At 32.8% G+C, this 18235-nt stretch overlaps 1 protein-coding gene across 3 annotated transcripts in view; it reads right to left on the reverse strand.

Annotated features, from left to right (window-relative positions):
* The window catches only part of LOC134718844 (dynein axonemal heavy chain 6-like), a 69383-nt gene that overhangs the window by 44506 nt on the left and 6642 nt on the right, over positions 1–18235 (reverse strand). For 2 of the 3 annotated variants that reach the window (XM_063581634.1, XM_063581632.1), the window contains exons 11-29: positions 17170–17223; positions 14096–14286; positions 12993–13101; positions 12174–12294; positions 11293–11444; positions 10672–10824; positions 10133–10234; positions 9285–9434; positions 8214–8456; positions 7210–7353; positions 6353–6775; positions 5549–5826; positions 4792–4934; positions 4322–4392; positions 3201–3458; positions 2695–2820; positions 2039–2194; positions 1321–1482; positions 354–645 (exon numbers count right to left, since the gene is read on the reverse strand). In XM_063581634.1, the coding sequence (XP_063437704.1) occupies positions 354–645; positions 1321–1482; positions 2039–2194; positions 2695–2820; positions 3201–3458; positions 4322–4392; positions 4792–4934; positions 5549–5826; positions 6353–6775; positions 7210–7353; positions 8214–8456; positions 9285–9434; positions 10133–10234; positions 10672–10824; positions 11293–11444; positions 12174–12294; positions 12993–13101; positions 14096–14286; positions 17170–17223 (3328 nt within the window). The remainder of the gene's footprint in view (positions 1–353; positions 646–1320; positions 1483–2038; positions 2195–2694; positions 2821–3200; positions 3459–4321; positions 4393–4791; positions 4935–5548; positions 5827–6352; positions 6776–7209; positions 7354–8213; positions 8457–9284; positions 9435–10132; positions 10235–10671; positions 10825–11292; positions 11445–12173; positions 12295–12992; positions 13102–14095; positions 14287–17169; positions 17224–18235) is intronic. The other variant, XM_063581635.1, reaches the window with a different exon arrangement.

Raw genomic sequence — 18235 nt, forward strand, 5'->3', positions numbered from 1 at the left:
GGGCCTTTTAAGGTGAGACAAATTACTCGTGGTTAAATTTTCGGGGTGTGAAGTGAACTATAATTTTTCACAAAATTTTTAAAAACCTCAAAGGACTTCATGTCATGGAGCTTTAGTAAAAGTTAAATTCTTTGGAATTTCAGTTTTTCTAAAACACTTAAAAAATAGAAAAACAGCAAGTTTAATAATTTCATGCTTCCGAGGCGCATTTCTGGATTTACCTTCATCAAGAACGCTCAAAGCTAAACATTTCAAATTGTAAGATGTATAAATACCGAACCCGTTGAAGAGCTATATGACAAGAATTAAACATCTTATAACTCCAATGTTTTTATATGTGTCTTGGTACTTACCATAATTAGGTACCATCATAGCTATTGGTCTGAACAAAGCTTTCAAATTATCTGGAAGTTCAGTACGTCCAGCGTAACCTGGATTCATGGTGATAAATGCAGCGGCCGTAGCTATCAGTTTGATCTCACGTCCTTCAAACATGAACCTGGACAACTTGGCTGACTTTGCATTCCTTATTGTGATCAGCTGTTGGGCAATGACAGAAAGTACTTCAATATCAATTCTGTTGAACTCATCAAAACAACACCATGCACCAGATTGGGCAAGTCCAGAGAAAAATCTTCCCATCATCTGTAATGACAAATACATAAGTTAGAAATCAGGCACCAGACTGGGCAAGTCACAAAATATACATTATAGAGCACATACACCAGATTGGGCAAGTCCATAGAAAAATGTGCCCATCATCTGTAATGACAAATACATAAGTTTGAAATCAGACCCCAGACTGGGCAAGTCGTCAGAAAAGATTTGGCAAGTCACAAAATTGTTATTTAGAATTCCTGCCCTTAATTAGGCAAGTAATAAAGTATACTTTATTTAGAACCCATGCTGCAGCTTGGGCAAGTCCAAGGAAAATCTGCCCATCATCTGTAATGAAACATATCCTTTTACTTCTGAAATATAAAATGACATTAATTTCAAACTACTTTTCTAAAGAATCAAGAATGTGTCCCAAGTGCCTCATCTGCACTATCATTTTGTATGTTAAGTGGACCATGAAAATGGGCTAAAAATTCTAATTTGGCATTGAAAGTAGAAAGATCATATCTTAGGAAACATGTGTACTAAGTTTCAAGTTGATTGGTTTTCAACTCAGCAAAAACTACCTTGACCAAAAACTTAAGCCTGAAACGGGAGACGGAAAATTGAACAGAAAAACAGATGAATGAATGGGCGTACAGACCAGAAACATAAGGCCTATAAATGGGGCATAATAATGGATAAAAAAAGAGTAATAAATACCTTGTAGTCCAAACCATCAGAACAGTTGAAGACGACACACTGTTTGGCTAGTGACTTGGCTAAATCTTTTGTAGTTTCAGTTTTACCAGTACCAGCAGGTCCGGCAGGGGCTCCTCCTAAATCTAACTGTAAAGCTCCCATCAAACACAGATAACAACGATCCTGTTAATTTAAAAAATATCGCAGACATTAACTTTCAAAAATACATTTTATGGAACCCTCATAAAATGAAAATAAGTTGTCACTTTTTTTCTACATTTTTAGTAGACTTCACTGCTTATCTGGATTTTTTCAATTGCATCTACTTTTCATGTTTACATAAAGAAAATTCAAGTGCATCTTTTTTTCCATACTTTTCTGAATTTTTTCAAATGCCTCCATTTTTCATGCTTTATTCATCTTGATTTTTTCTATTCATTTATTTTTGTTGGTTATCTCAATGTTTCCCATTTATTTGAATATTTTCCAGTGTCTCCATTTTTCACTATATTTCACATGCCCATCAATTTTACAATATCTTAATATAAATAACATACTTTTGTGAAATACGTTATATTATACTTAGCTTATCTCAAACCTTCTTTGAATTCGTAACAAAAAGAAAGGATGTGTTGTTTATTTTCAGTTCAGGTGACATTTTGAAAAGAAAAAAAAGGAAAAAAAAAAATACACCATAGGGCCTTTTTATCTAGGTAAAATTAATGAAATGCAAACTTACGGTAAGTGGAGTGATGACAAGTCTAGGTGATGCTCCTAAATACTCATAACCATACACATATAGAGAACTAGACATTCTGACAACACAGTTATCCATCTCCAAGTCCCAGTAATATCTTAGCTGTTTCTGCCATTCAAAGTTGTCTACACTAGCAACCTATATAACATAAAAATGTACAATAATAATACTATCTTAGCTGTTTCTGCCATTCAAAGTTGTCGACACTGGCAACCTATATAACATGAAAAATGTATGGTAATAAAATACATTGTACAAACAAGATCTTAGAAAGCTCTGACTGTTATCATGAAGAAATATCTAAGGCTTTGCATAAAGTATCAGTGTAAATGATTTGAGAAGTTTGACCATTGTTATTTAAAAATGAAAAGTCTTCTTCCAAAAGACAGGTTCTGAACCTTGAACCAACACATATTTTAACTCTTATCCAAATTTTTTTTTATTCAGTTTCTTTGATTAAAGCTTCTTCAGACCCAACCAACCCTTTAGTAAATCAGTATTATTCTATTGGTCTTTTTTTCCAATTCCCCTATCTTCAACATAAATCTAAATTGAAGAGTTTCAAAGTTCCTATAGACCTTCTTCTACTTGATCCAAATCTTTTTTTTTAAATCTTCCTATTTGGTATTTATACACACCTGTGATTTGACCATTCCTGTGATCATGTCTCTGGCGTGTACATCTAATGTAATTAAAGCACACAAATTGGCTCTGGCTAGTTTGGGGATTTCTGTTCTCACAATAGAAGCTAACTCTGACAAATCCTGTAAAATATGACAGAAATATTTATTATTTGAGGTCATCATAAATTCACTGGTTGTCGTTTGTTGCTGTTTTACATATCTGGTTGTTGTTTGTTGCAGTGTTACATATTTGTTTTTCGTTCATTTTTTTTAACATAAGGTAGGCCCTTAGTTTTGCATTTGAATTGTTGTACATTTGTTATTTCTGGGCCTTTTATAGCTAACTATGCCATATGGGCTTTGCTCATTGTCGAAAGCTGTACAGTGACCAATAGTTGTTAGTTTTGTAGTCATTTGGTCTCTTTTCACTTTGGAAATTATAACACATCTTCATTTTTTATATGGATAAAGTTTAAGCAAAAGGTGAAAAACTGTTCATTTGAAACAAAATGAAATCTTACCTTGAAACTTTTCTGTTCAAACTCTTTCATTAGCTCAACTCTGTCAAAGTCTGACTCTAAGATCTCTGTGACATCTCTACACCAGATAATCTGGGATACAGTCAGCACTATCTGTGAGCTATGGAAGACAACAAACTCCCCTCTGGGTCTGTTCTCGTAATCTGTAATGGCTGCTTTTACCAGTTTTCTCAAATTAGCAAACATTCCTTCTTCTACCTTGTTCAACCAATCTTCAACATTTCCTCTTGCTTTCAATCCCTGGGGACAGAATAAAGACACCATAAGGTAAGGGGTTTGACTAAAGTCAAAGACTTGACAATAATGTTTATTTTTTTAGTTGATAAATCATTTTGACTGGATGGAGAGTTGGGTCAAGATCCCTAATGGACCTTAAGATGAGAGAACTCAGATGACGTAATTAAAAAAAAATAGTAGTCCGCCATACAAATGTGGATGCTGTGATTTTAAAAATGGACATAGATGAACAATAAGAACTGTTTTATAGAGCTGATGTGATGAGAAAGAAATATGTAGATTTGACCATAAATAAATTATTAGAGAGGACAATTCTTTTATTGAATTTTATGATCAGAATTTTGGGATTAAGTTTTATTTGTATCTGTAAAATGTTAAAACATATATTTGTATGGCCTGTCCTTTGTCAGGAACCTGTTCAGTGGTTGTCATTTGTTGATGTAGTTTTAAAGTGGTATTTATAAATTTCCTGTTTAAATTGTTTTAAAATAGTAAATTTTGAGCCCTTTATAGCTTGACGTTCGGTGTGAACCAAGGCTCTGTGTTGAAGGCTGTACTTTGACCTATAATGTTTACTTTTTAGTTTATAAAACAGTGTGACATGGATGGTAGGATAGTAGCCAGGAATTTCCAAGAAAGAGGGTAGTATTTTGACTCACAACTTGAGTTTAACAGTGCATAAAATTGGGAAAAGAAATGGTGAATGTGTCAAAGCGACAACAACTCGACCATAGAGCAGACAAGAGCTGAAGGCTATTTGTTTTCAAAGGGGGGATGGGGGTCCGACCCTCCTGGCTAACGGTATGGATGGAGAGTTGTCTCATTGGCACTCATGCCGCTTCTTCCTATTTATAAAGATAACATACCTTTCCGAGACTGACTTTCTCTCCTTCAGGTGATATCATAGCCAGGATATCATTGCTGTACTGGATTTCTTCTGTAAATGTAGAAAATATATATAATTTAAAAAGAGCTAAGTGTAATAGCAATTATAGACATTAGGTAAACGACTTAATTTGTATGATACTTTATTAAACATTTCGGGGCCTTTTATAGCAGTCTATGCAGTATGGGCTTTGCTTATTGTTGAAAGCTGTACGGTGACCTATAGTTGTTAATTTCTGTGTCATTTTGGTCTCTTGTGGAGAGTTGTCTCATTGGCAATCATACCACATCTTCTTTTCAATATGTGGTCTTTTTCTATGATAGATTCCATACCTTAAAAAAATTCTTGCTAACTAGTAATAGAAGCTTATCTTGCTTATGATATAGTAGAACAAAAAAAATACAAAAAAATATGCAAAACCAATATACAGTTTGTAAAGGCATATCATACCATCTTCAGTGGCTTTGGCCTGAACACCAAACTCCAATTTAGCAATAGCATCAAAACACTTCCTAAGATGAGGCTGGACTGCCAATGGGTTACGTGTCTGTGCCAGGATCTCCAACAATTCGTCATTGGACAAAAAGTAAAATCTGGAATTCAAATAAACAAGTATCAATCTCATATCATAAAATACTCAAATGATTTGATTTGATTTCTGGTGTTTTAACGCCCCTTTTAAGGACCGCATTTAGGCTTATTTCGTGGCAGCCCCTTTTTATTGGTGAAGTAAGAGTGCCCGGAGAAAACCGCCAACCTTCGATAGGAATAATATTCAAATCTAAACCTCATTAAATAGTTTTATACTAATGAAAAATTAATGCAAGAACTTTCTAGTTAAATACCATAATGTTACAATCAATTCATCCTTTCAGAATCTAATGCATTTTGGGTAATATTTTCATCAGAATACACTAAAACATTCTAAACAGTTTTATTTTTAAATTCTAACAATGATGTGACATAAGTCTCATTTTGGGGTACAATAAATAAAATCATTGCAAATATTTCTGAATTTACACTGAGTCCTTTATTTAATAATATGAAAAAGGTAAAAAAACAAGAATGTACCCCAAGTACACGGATGCCCAATCCACAATATCATTTTCTATGTTCAGTGGACCGTGAAAATGGGGTAATAACTCTAATTTGTCATTAAAATTAGAAAGATGGGGCATAAAAAAATCTTCAATATGTTTTAACATACCTGGCAAACAAAACTCTTTTCGATTCCAGATAAGCTTCCAAACATTTCTGGATCTGATCCAACAAAGCATTGTTATTCTGGAAAGTTTCCAATAGTCCAGGTTGTGTGCCCGCCCTGATGGCGAGGGGAACTTTGTTCACTTTTCTCATTATGTCCTTGTACGATTTGTCTACCTGCATGAACATCTTAGCCTCGGCAGGCAATTGTCTTTGGATATCTGGGGCACTGAAGATACTTTCTAAGTATAACCAATTTCTCTGGCAGTCTAGCCATTCATCCTAAAAAAAAAGAGTAACTCTTGTAAATTTTTACTTCAATACTTTTGTATAGTCTTTATGTGTGATTCCTGTTTTTGTTAATAACAGTTTATTTTTCTTTAAGCTGTGAAAATAAAAAATAAACTATTTCTCTTAATTTGCATAAAGAAGTTACCATGCTCTTTTTTTTCAGGGCATTCAATATTTTTTTGCAATTGTTCATAATATGGTTTGAGCATACTTTTATATATATATACAACACTTATTAATGATATATTATTCAGATTGAATCACAGATTTTTTTTATACAACAATAATCCCCCTTTTCGAGTCTACAGCTGTCCACTAAAACCTACAGGAAAAACCTAGGTTCCCCTGATATTCCCCGATATTTCACACTGAGCTGGGTAATACTCATCAAATCAGGTTTTTGTCATAACTGGGTCTATTCATAAACTTTGAACAAAGCTTTGATATGATTAGAAATAAGATAATATATAAACAAATGTTTTCATAAAGAAAAGGAATTATCATTAAAAACACATACCAAAGTTTTACCAAATAGGTCCAACTGTCTCTGCCAGTCCTCGACCTTGTTTTTGATTGGTCCAACGTGACGGGAGCTGGCAATAGTTGCCACATTAATGTTACTGTCATCTAATAACTGTTGAATATCGTCTGTACCTCCGAGGATATAAATGTCTTTAGAATCTTTGTGAGGCAAAACGGTAAATTCTGTCGATTTCCACGAATCTTCAACTTTTTTCAAGATGGATTCCAGACTGGCTTCAGAACTAGCCTGACCAGACACTTCTTGTAAAGATTCGCCAAATTTGAAAGCATTGATTTCACAAAGTTTGCCCAATGATAATGGTTCCTCATCAGAGAACTCGTACTCCAGGACCTGTGAGATGACATCCCAATGGCGCTGTTTAAGTGAGGGGTTACGTAAATCTGTGATTACAGGTAACTGAAAAAGAAGGAGAGATGAAATTAAATTCAATATCACAAATGTTGTTCTCACCATTTGTTTTTACCATTATACCAATGGCATATTGCAGCTTACTCTGCCTCCTCGAATGGATATGAAGTTTTCATATTGCTGATTCAACTTTACTAGGTAATCTCATTGTAGCCCTACTCTTACAATATCATATTTCATTACTGTGGATTCATTTATTTTCAGGGGTATCAGTTTTTGTGGATTCAGGAAACTTTTGTTTTTGTGGGTATCAAATTTCCTGTTTTTTTTTTAAATTCTGCATAAACTCCTATAGAAATTTGTAATTTGTTGAACATTTGAATTTGTGGTTCACCTTTATCCACAAAATGCCAAAATATTTGTATTTAACAAATACTAATGAATCCACAATAATAGACCTAAAATTAAATCAAAATTCTTACCCTGTCTCTCATGGTCTCGACTTTTTCCTTCAATACAGGTACCACCTGGTTAGGAGGTAGACCTTTCTCTAGCTGCATCACAGACTTAGCAAACTTCAATGTTGTTTGGTTCATTGCATCAGGTTCTAGTGTGTCAAAGGGCACCTAAAATAAATAGCACACATCATAACAATCTTGTTTGTCAAAATGTAGGTACACATATACACATTTTTGTCAGTTAAAAGTTTGGAATAATCTCTGCTCCTAACCTTCTAAGGTCTTATTTCATCTACTACCTAAATTATACTTCAAATATTTTATCTGTATATAGTTCAACAGCAGTCTCAGTAAGCTTACAGTGCCCCTTGCCTTCATAAGTTTTGCCCTGATATCCTACCATGTTATTCAAGACATATACAGACAATCCTTCTTTGAAAAAGTACTGTATATCTTACTTTTACAGAATTCAAGTAAGCTTATAATGCCCCCTTCCCTCTCATGTTTCGACCTCATCTTGTATCATTTATGACATTCTCTGTAAGCTTCAATTTCCCTTTCCCTTTTCATATTTATGACAGTCTCAGTTAGCTTACAATACCCCCTTCCCTTCTCATATTTATGACAGTCTCAGTTAGCTTACAATACCCCCTTCCCTTCTCATATTTATGACAGTCTCAGTTAGCTTACAATACCCCCTTCCCTTCTCATATTTATGACAGTCTCAGTTAGCTTACAATACCCCCTTCCCTTCTCATATTTATGACAGTCTCAGTTAGCTTACAATACCCCCTTCCCTTCTCATATTTATGACAGTCTCAGTTAGCTTACAATACCCCCTTCCCTTCTCATATTTATGACAGTCTCAGTTAGCTTACAATACCCCCTTCCCTTCTCATATTTATGACAGTCTCAGTTAGCTGACAAAACCCCTTCCCTTCTCATATTTATGACAGTCTCAGTTAGCTTACAATACCCCCTTCCCTTCTCATAGTTTTGACCTCATCTCCAACAATGTTTAGACTTACAGACATCCATTCCTCCAACAGATTGTCCCAATCATCAATAGCAGTCCACAATAACTCCTTCAGTTTCAGTTCAGCATGGGCTTCCTCTAGAGCATCATATTTTGTAACTTCCACCTTGAAATTCTTCTGATAAGCTTTGTAAGTGAAAGCCTCTTTCTGTAGATTTTCCATATTAGTCAAAAGTTTATTGAGGATAGCTTTCACTTTGTTCTTATCAGCATCCTTGTCCAAAATCAATGGATTCTGCAAAAATTCAAGAAAATTCACATAAAATATTTTGAAAACAGTAAGAAATTTTTATCTAAAGAATTTGAGCTTCACCATAATGAAAAAAAAATACACTAAAATAGTTAGGGCTATTCCAGAAAAAATGTATGGGGGAGGGTGGGGTTGGAAAGCAGTTTTTGTCAGCACCCGCCACCCAGACAATTGTAATTGAGAATTATAGTGCATTATATTTTGAAAAGTTGCTCTGATACCCATCACCCATGTATTATTAATACAATGTGCCTTCCAACCCCCCATACATTTTTTACTGGAATAGCCATAAAAAAAAATCTTCAAAAAATATTTGGTCTCATGTGTAGCTATACATTTTTTTCCCTTTGCTTTTTATCTTAATCCTCATTTTTTTAAATATGAAATCAAACGAATTAAAGTCTCTTATCAAAATCAAATACAGGAAATTAAACTCAAATAAACTCAATACTAAACAACAGAATTAGTTAATGCATGAACTATGAACAAAAACACTTTTGTTCTTTGATTATTCTTATAATTTTCAATGCTTTTAATGTGGAACCAAACACATTTACTAAAAGTAATTTGGCTTGTTTAATTTTGACAAAATACTTACTTTTCAAAACCATTTGACAAAATTCATAAAACTTGAACCACACACTTTATCAGAAAATTTGATTGTATATATCAAAGGTTGACTTCATGCCTTTAAGTCATAACTTTCGAGTCAGTTTTTTTAACTTGACTCCAAAATCAACCAATCAAATTGCTGGATTTCATGTTTCGAGCATGATTTTTGTGCTCCCAGCACTGAGTAAAATAAGGCCATACCTGTGCTTCTGCTCTGATTTCTTTGACTTCTTTGTCCAGTTCAGCAATATCTTTGTCGAGATGTGTACAGAACTTGTCAATGTTAGCATCTCTCTCTGTTAACGACTTGTCTATTGCATTCCTCACATTGGTGATGCTGGGGTTCAGTGTCTGTAAAAACAATAATATAGATTGAATATTTGGTTTGTTGTGTTCAAATATTTAATTATGATGTAGAAGAAGTAATTATGAAGTTAGTAGCCAAAAAATGAAAGGAAAATTATGTATCTATAAATTCTTTGATTTCAAGGTCCAAATAATCAATGACTGATTTTTTTGTTAAAAATTTGTAAGGGTTCCGGGGAACCCAGTGTCTTGCCTACTTTTGCTGTTAATGGCAGGCTCAACAAAAATGAAGAAAACAATCAATAAAAATAATCCTCTTGATACTATCTTTTGATTGTATGAAGCTTGTGTCCATGTAAGTCATGTTTGATATTTGTGTATCAGACAATTATTTAAAGACAGCAAAAATCTTTTATAATTTCATGAAAGAACATTGAATTTTCTATTATCATTTCACTGTGATGTTATGATTCCTGAAGTAACTATTCTTCTGTTAGTTTTAGGCAGCCATTATACCGTGTTGGTTTATCTTTAATTAGGGGTAAAAACTAGGGAACAAACAGACTAAATACTATTTGTTTATATATAATAATTCGTTCTTTCTGTTACCGCTCATATTGAAATACTTTTATGAACTTTATTAATATTAAATTTGGGGAAAAAAGACCAAATAGTATAAGTTTATGTGTAATATTTTGTTCTTTCTGATACACTCATACTGGAGCACTTTTCTGAATTCTGACCTGGTAAACAGCGAAATCCTCTGGTGGTGTGGGCACTGTAAATTGTTCGATCAGATCATACATATCTTTGACAATCATAGCTTCTTTGTCTAATGGATCAACCTATAAAATACAAGGAACATGGTATGAGTAAATGTGCTACAGCTTCATCTGTCTTATTGCTTAAATCAAAACAAAGTTTCTATCATCAAATCAAAACATATAATTATTTTTATTATTCAAATACAGATTTAATTTCAATGTCAAGTTTATTAGTGATAGAAAATGCCTTAAAATAAAAAAAAAGTCACATTAAAAGAAATTCTGAAGCAATGCCTGTTGCATATGTTTTATTCTTAGAACTGTTGATAACAAAGCAAACAACTTTCTTTTTTTTTACTATTTCGCTAAATAACTTTTTTTTGTTGTTATATAAGTTATCAAAGTATACAATTCTGATTAATCTTTCCATGTTGAAATTTGTCTTCAATTATTTTAACAAATTTCTGCATCAGACCCTAAATTAAATATTTCCTCCATTTTGATTAAACCTGACTTACCCTGACTTGTATATCATCCAGGAATGTTAGAGTATGTACAAACTCCAGTGTCGTGGTGGGACCAACCTCCAGTTTGAACTGGGCATCTTGTAACTCAGCAATCAACCGGTCTACTTCACTTCTGGCCAGAACAGGTAGCAAGTCATTAATACACTGTAAAATATAGACAACATTTGGTGTGTGAAACACTCCTATTATAATTATATATAACTGATATCAATGAATAATTAATTTTCTCAAGGGTCTTTTTCTTGTGAAAAATTGAATTCAAAAGTACAACTCATATCGTTAATCAAAATAAGACTGAATTTTTCACTATGAATCTGGAATCTTAAATTCATAAATATAGCATGATATTTTTTCCCATTTATCATAAATAGTATCATGTTCTGTTCATTTATTTATTTGTTTCATGGGTAACTAATGTTTATTTGTTATGATTGTATAGTCAATCTTTTTGGGTTTTTTTTCATTTGTAAATGGTTTGAAAAAAATCTTTCTTTTTTTTTCACTGTAATATGAAGACAAAGAGTACAAGTCTAAGCTCATAATATCTATTTCAAGCGAAGCGTTCTTTTGAAGAATAATTTAGACATGTGATAATCTGTTTAATCATCTTACATCAAGACATCTCAGTGGTGAAGGCATCAGTAAGTTCTTCATTTTAACAGCATCCACTAACAACATGCCGATTGGTCTCTTCTCTTTGATGACTTGGGCCATCTTGTGTTGGCTGTGATATCTTGCCAATGCTTCAGCAAAGAAAGCTACATCTACAATGTACAAGTAAATAATAGAATGATTTAAATAGGGCAATGAATGATGTGATTAAATCTTTTAACACTTTCAAAATATGAAAATTGTATATTTCTAAGGCAAACTCCATAAACAATTTGTTATTTTACTTTCACTATTTTCAAATGGCAGGTTTTTATTTGATGGATTGTTTTATTGGATTTTTTGCAAGGGGGGAGGGATGCAGAAAACTTAACCTTATAATGTTGTGGTACAGTGTTGCCATATCAAAATAAACAACAGATAAAATTCAATTTCAATTCTTTTAAATGAAAAACACCTGTCGTAACATCTTTTGGTAAGGCCAAAATTTAAAATATGTTTGTTTCCCCTCCCCCACCCAGGTAAAAAATAAGCCCCCGGGTCAATCAATTATTTGCCACAAAAAAATCGAAATTATTTTTTTCCTGAAAATAATTTGTTTCCATTTTAGGAAAGTGCTTGAAAGCAGAAGGATTGATAATCTAAATAAATACACTCAAATTGAGGACAAACAACTGATGAATGGCCTGGACTGGACAAGTCAAACCATTCATGTGACCATGCTATGACAATCACATCCAGTTAAAAAAAAAAAAAAAAAAAAAAAAACCTGCCTTCCTGGTCTGTTTACAAAGGGTAGGGGAAGGGGAAACAGACATTCTTTTAAATGTGGCCTAATAAGCAACCTTTTAAATAATTTCCCTCAACTACATCATATTACTGACCATGTTGTTGTTGTCTGACTGCTTCTAGATCTAAGCTTTCATTCTGTCTGTAGAATTCTCTGTGTGGTTCAAATGTGTTGGAATAATGGAAAGCTGCATTAAAGGCTTTGTTCAAGGCAACCTGTAATTTAACAAATAAATCATTATGAAGCAATTTGTGGGACAGTCTTTTGAAAGATTCTTATCTTTTCAAGTAAAAATTTCAATGCATGCTTCTCAATAAATTAATCATTTTGGTTTATTCAATATTGGATTTGTACATCTTGATTATTATAGGATAATAAAAATACAACTGTTTTACCAATAACCTTGATCATGACAATTTCTTAATCTGTGATCTTATTATTATTAACCATAGTTATATGTTTGCTCAAACTATAATTGCAATGCAGTATATCAGGGCTCTGAGTTATGAAACTTTACTCAGTAGTCAAAACACTGAATCCAGTGCTATGATTGGTTGATTTAGGAGTCCAAGTCCTATAATCTTACTCATAAGTTTCATGAGCGAGAACCCTGATTCAGTATAACCCGAATAATTCAGTCATTATATTCCCCAGATCTACAAATTACTACATTAACGCCTGAATGCATAGACAATGAAAAATCTTCAATCAATCATTCAGAATTAGCTTGGGATTTACCTATCTTGATAAAATTGAGCTGATTGCTGATTGGTCACCTCTTCTACTGGGCACCAATCAAAATCCAGGATTCCTGAAGAATTTTAGGAATTCAGGCCCTCGCAAGTTGGGGAGATTGATTACAGTGAGGGACTGAATTATTCAGGTTAGATTCAGTACCAATAATATAAATTACCTTAATTTCTTCAATAAGAGTCTGTAAGTTCTTGTCATCTTCAAACATGGTCTGTAGATTGATGCCCTCGGAGAAACTCTTCTCTTCAAACTTTCCGTTGATCATTGGGCTAAATAATTAAAATATACAGTTTATTGTGTATTCCATAAATACATTGGTTAATATTTCACATTTCATTACTAAAAATGTTATCATACACTTCAGACAAAAGACAAATATAATAAACATTACAGCTGATTGCTTTGAGTGTGTATGTAAAGGTTTACATCTTTGGTTAGCTTGCTTGCTATTTGAACCATGAAGTCATCATTAGATTAGGTAAACTATCCTCCTTTAAGAGTAGACTAGTCCAACAAATAACCAAAGGAGGGAAGTATACTTTACCTTATAATGACTTCACGGTTCAGCTGGCAAGCAAGCTTACCAAAGATATTACCTTTACCTACACACTCAATGCAATCAGCTTTAAAAGCAAGTAATTTGGATATTTGTTAAATATTTGCTTTCGCAATGGAGTTCATATTCAATGTTAATGAAACATCAATGAAAGTATGTTCAATTGCTAATAACTTATATGCTTGCTTTGGTTTTCAAATTGAGGGAAAAACGAAATTTAAAAACTTGTCTTCTTTTGAAATACATAAAGTAATGATGATCCTAAAATGCATAGCATTCGGAGTAAATGATTTGCTTGGTTTTATTTTTATTTGTTCTTATGATATTTTAGTTTTCTTGCAATTTATTTTTTTGGATGAAATATAGAGGTATAGGGGGAGGGTTGAGATCTCACAAACATGTTTAACCCCGCCCCATTTTTGCACCTGTCCCAAGTCAGGAGCCTCTGGCCTTTGTTAGTCTTGTATTATTTTAATTTTAGTTTCTTGTGTACAATTTGGAAATTAGTATGGCGTTCATTATCACTGAAATAGTATATACTTGTTTAGGGGCCAGCTGAAGGATGCCTCCGGGTGCGGGAATTTCTCGCTACATTGTAGACCTGTTGGTGACCTTCTGCTGTTGTTTTTTTATTTGGTCGGGTTGTTTTCTCTTTGACACATTCCCCATTTCCATTCTCAATTTTAGCTATTTGAACTCAATCATACCTTGTAAATGATTTGAAGTACACATCAGTAACAAGGTTATGTACAGATAGTACACACTCCTGGAACCTTCTCATGACTTCATCCAGGCCCTCCTGGAACTCGTCACGGCCAGGCTCAAATGCTAACTGGTTAGGTTCCAACACAAATTCTGTTATATATAATGGTGGTCGGACTTTTTCTTCTTCCTCCTCCTAAAAATAAAGAGGGACATATTTTATACAACATTACATATCTGCTTTACCTAGCTCATCCCCGATAGTTTTTTAGACAAAAATATTTTAAAGAGACAACACAATGTATGTAAAGAAGCTGGCAGATTTTTTATTGTTTATTTAGTCCTCCTTTGATTAAGAGAGAAATATTTAAATATATAATCTGCAATAAATAAAAACTTGTATGTTAAAAAATACTTCTGCTTCATAATTACTCACATACTGCCAGAATGCTTTTGTACCATCACAAATTATGATATTGAATTTTGATGCAAGTGGTATTTTTTAATCTGCCTCATACATTTCAAGAGAATGATATTCAGGAAAATTTCTATTTGCCAAGTTAAAAAAATCTTGGAGTCAATTACTTCTCATAAGCAAAAAATAGAATACCAATAGGGCAAACAATATAATGGAAACCATCTCTTCATGGCACAATAATATAAAGATTTGTAAGCGGTTTTTTTCTTCATTAATCCATTTTTTTTAAATTAAAAGTTAAATAATCTAAATTCAGAAATGTTTGCATGGAGTTACTACCAAGACAAACAATGTGAGATTAACTAAGATTTTTGGTTAAATGCCAGTGTATCCCAAATTCTGTCTGACCGAATGATTTTTTGTCTGACAAACCATTTGGTCAGACAGAATTTTTTAGATTTCTCTGTTGAACATATAGTAGACCAGATGCTCCGCAGGGCGTAGCTTTATACGACCGCAGAGGTTGAACCCTGAACGGTTGGGGCAAGTATGGTCACAACATTCAAGCTGGATTCAGCTCTAAATTTGGATTGTGATTAAATAGTTGACACAGCATAGGTTTCTGACACAGAATGAATGTGTTCTAATGAACTTAAAATTTTTGTTTTCTCTTAGAGCAATTCACTATGCTGTTGAATATTAATCCTCTCAAAAAAAAATTTATGTCAAAATTTTTCATTTCAAATGAGAAAATTTAACCCAATTTTTTTGAACACATCCCCCTTTCCCTTATTCCAAATTAATCTCAATTAAATTTCTAATGGAGTTTGCAACAATAACTACTCATTTAAATACATCATAAAATATCAAGATGTAAAAAAACTGCTTGTTATCACTGAATGGTAAAGATTATTTTAATTTATCAGTTGGTAGTAAAAAGTGAATATACATTGTATATAACAAAGATTTGAGTTGATTCTGGACAAAGAAAGATAACTCCAATTAAAAAATAATATTGCTATTTCACAATATTGGGCAATTAGATATTTCTTGCTTACTATTCTGGACAAAGAAAGATAACTCTAATTAAAAAAAAATATTGCTATTTCACAATATTGTGCAATTAGATATTTCTTGCCATTGTGCAATACTGTTTAATTGAAAAGACTTGCTATTGCACAATACTTAATATAATATTTTAGATCCTGATTTGGACCAACTTGAAAACTGGGCCCATAATCAAAAATCTAAGTACATGTTTGGATTCAGCATATCAAAGAACCCCAAGATTTCAATTTTTGTTAAAATCAAACTAAGTTTAATTTTGGACCCTTTGGACTTTAATGCAGACCAATTTGAAAACAGGACCAAAAATGAAGAATCTACATACACAGTTAGATTTGGCATATCAAAGAACCCCATTTATTCAATTTTTAATGAAATCAAACAATGTTTAATTTTAGACCCCGATTTGGACCAACTTGAAAACTGGGCCAATAATCAAGAATCTAAATACATTTTTTGATTCAGCATATCAAAGAACCCAACCGATTAATTTTTTGTCAAAATCAAACTAAGTTTAATTTTGGACCCTTTGGACCTTAATGTAGACCAATTTGAAAATGGGACCAAAAATTAAGAATCTACATACACAGTTAGATTCCACATATCAAAGAACCCCAATTATTCAATTCTTGATGAAATCAAACAAAGTTTAATTTTGGACCCTTTGGGCCCCTTTTTCCTAAACTGTTAGGACCAAAACTCCCAAAATCAATACCAACCTTCCTTTTATGGTCATAAAGCTTGTGTTTAAATTTCATAGATTTCTATTTACTTATACTAAAGTTATGGTGCGAAAACCAAGAAAAATGCTTATTTGGGTCCCTTTTTGGCCCCTAATTCCTAAATTGTTGGGACCTAAACTCCCAAAATCAATACCAACCTTCCTTTTGTGGTCATAAGCATTGTGTTTAAATTTCATTGATTTCTATTAACTTAAACTAAAGTTATTGTGCGAAAACCAAGAATAATGCTTATTTGGGCCCTTTTTTGGCCCCTTATTCCTAAACTGTTGAAACCAAAACTCCCATAATCAATCCCAACCTTTCTTTTGTGGTCATAAACCTTGTGTCAAAATTTCATAGATTTCTATTAACTTAAACTAAAGTTATAGCGCGAAAACCAAGAAAATGCTTATTTGGGCCCTTTTTGGCCCCTAATTCCTAAAATGTTGGGACCAAAACTCCCAAAATCAATACCAACCTTCCTTTTGTGGTCATAAACCTTGTGTTAAAATTTCATAGATTTCTATTCACTTTTACTAAAGTTAGAGTGCGAAAACTAAAAGTATTCGGACGACGACGACGACGACGCCAACGTGATAGCAGTATACGACGAAAATTTTTTCAAAATTTGCGGTCGTATAAAAATGTAAAATTTCTTTTTAGGTCAGACAAACCGTAAAACAGTTTGGCACAGACTGAAATGCTGCATACAAAAAGTGCTACCAAAATTTAAAATGGAAGAATTTTTTAGCAATCTATTATGTCTAAATTTTCACAATAATAATAACATTGCAAATATTTCTGAATTAATGATAACTGATCCTGGATATAAGTAATTTTTACTTCTCAGCCTTTTCTTTCTATACCACTTTACCTGTTCAGCCTCCAGTTTTTCTTTTTCCTTTTTAGCTTTTTCTATAGCTTCTCTCTACAAGGTTAGATGTGAAGCACAGCAATGTTAAATTTATGTATGATTTTAGCACAACAACGGTACACATGATTAAACAAATATATCGATTCATTGGTGAGAATTAAAAAAAGATATAAGAAAATGCAAGCTTTTCTCCTGCTTCCAAGGGTTAGAATCTCGGACAATGTACACATATTGCTTTTATTCTGCAGTATCATGTTGAGGGCTATTCAATTACAATGAATGGGGGGAAGAAGGCCTAAAGGACAACAAAAAAATCCCCTAAAACCAAAGAACTTTCTTTGCATAATTTTGCACACACCAAATGGATATCAATAAAAATTCTCAAGACATAAAAAAAGGAACTGTGACATGAAAATTACCATACCTAAGTAATGTGCATGTTTTAATTTAGAGCCCAAATAGTAAAAAGATAACAGGAAATGGTATGGGTCCAGTATACAAATATTGGCCATGTAAATTTGACAACTTTATTTTTGTGGGATAACATACATTTACAGATTTGGAACATTAGAAATTCACACTTTTTTTGCAATTGTTATAAAACACATATATGTGAAATGCAAGATGTTACAAAATTATATCAAATACACACACTTAATCAAACATGTTATACACACTATTAAATTATTGAAAGACAACGCAAATGAATTGTGTCAGCTTATGTAAAAATAATCAACATGAACCACATCCCTTAATGCAAATATTAAGTTACCAGATACACAAATATGTTAAGATAAATATGATTATTTTTTTGTGAATTCAACATTGATTTTGATTGAAATGACAAAATTTTACACAAAATACAGCTGTTTTACTACACAGATGTTTAACAGTAGCTTTTACAGCCAATTTCAATGAGTGTGTAGGCAAAGATAATATCTTTGGTTAGCTTGCTTGCTAGATGAACCGTGAAGTCATTGTTAGGTTAGGTAAAATACCCTCCTTTAAGAGTAGACTAGTCCTACAGATAACCAGTATATTTGTCAGTAGTACGAGGCTACTTCGA

Source organism: Mytilus trossulus, chromosome 5 (assembly GCF_036588685.1).
Source record: "Mytilus trossulus isolate FHL-02 chromosome 5, PNRI_Mtr1.1.1.hap1, whole genome shotgun sequence".
NCBI lineage: Eukaryota > Metazoa > Mollusca > Bivalvia > Mytilida > Mytilidae > Mytilus > Mytilus trossulus.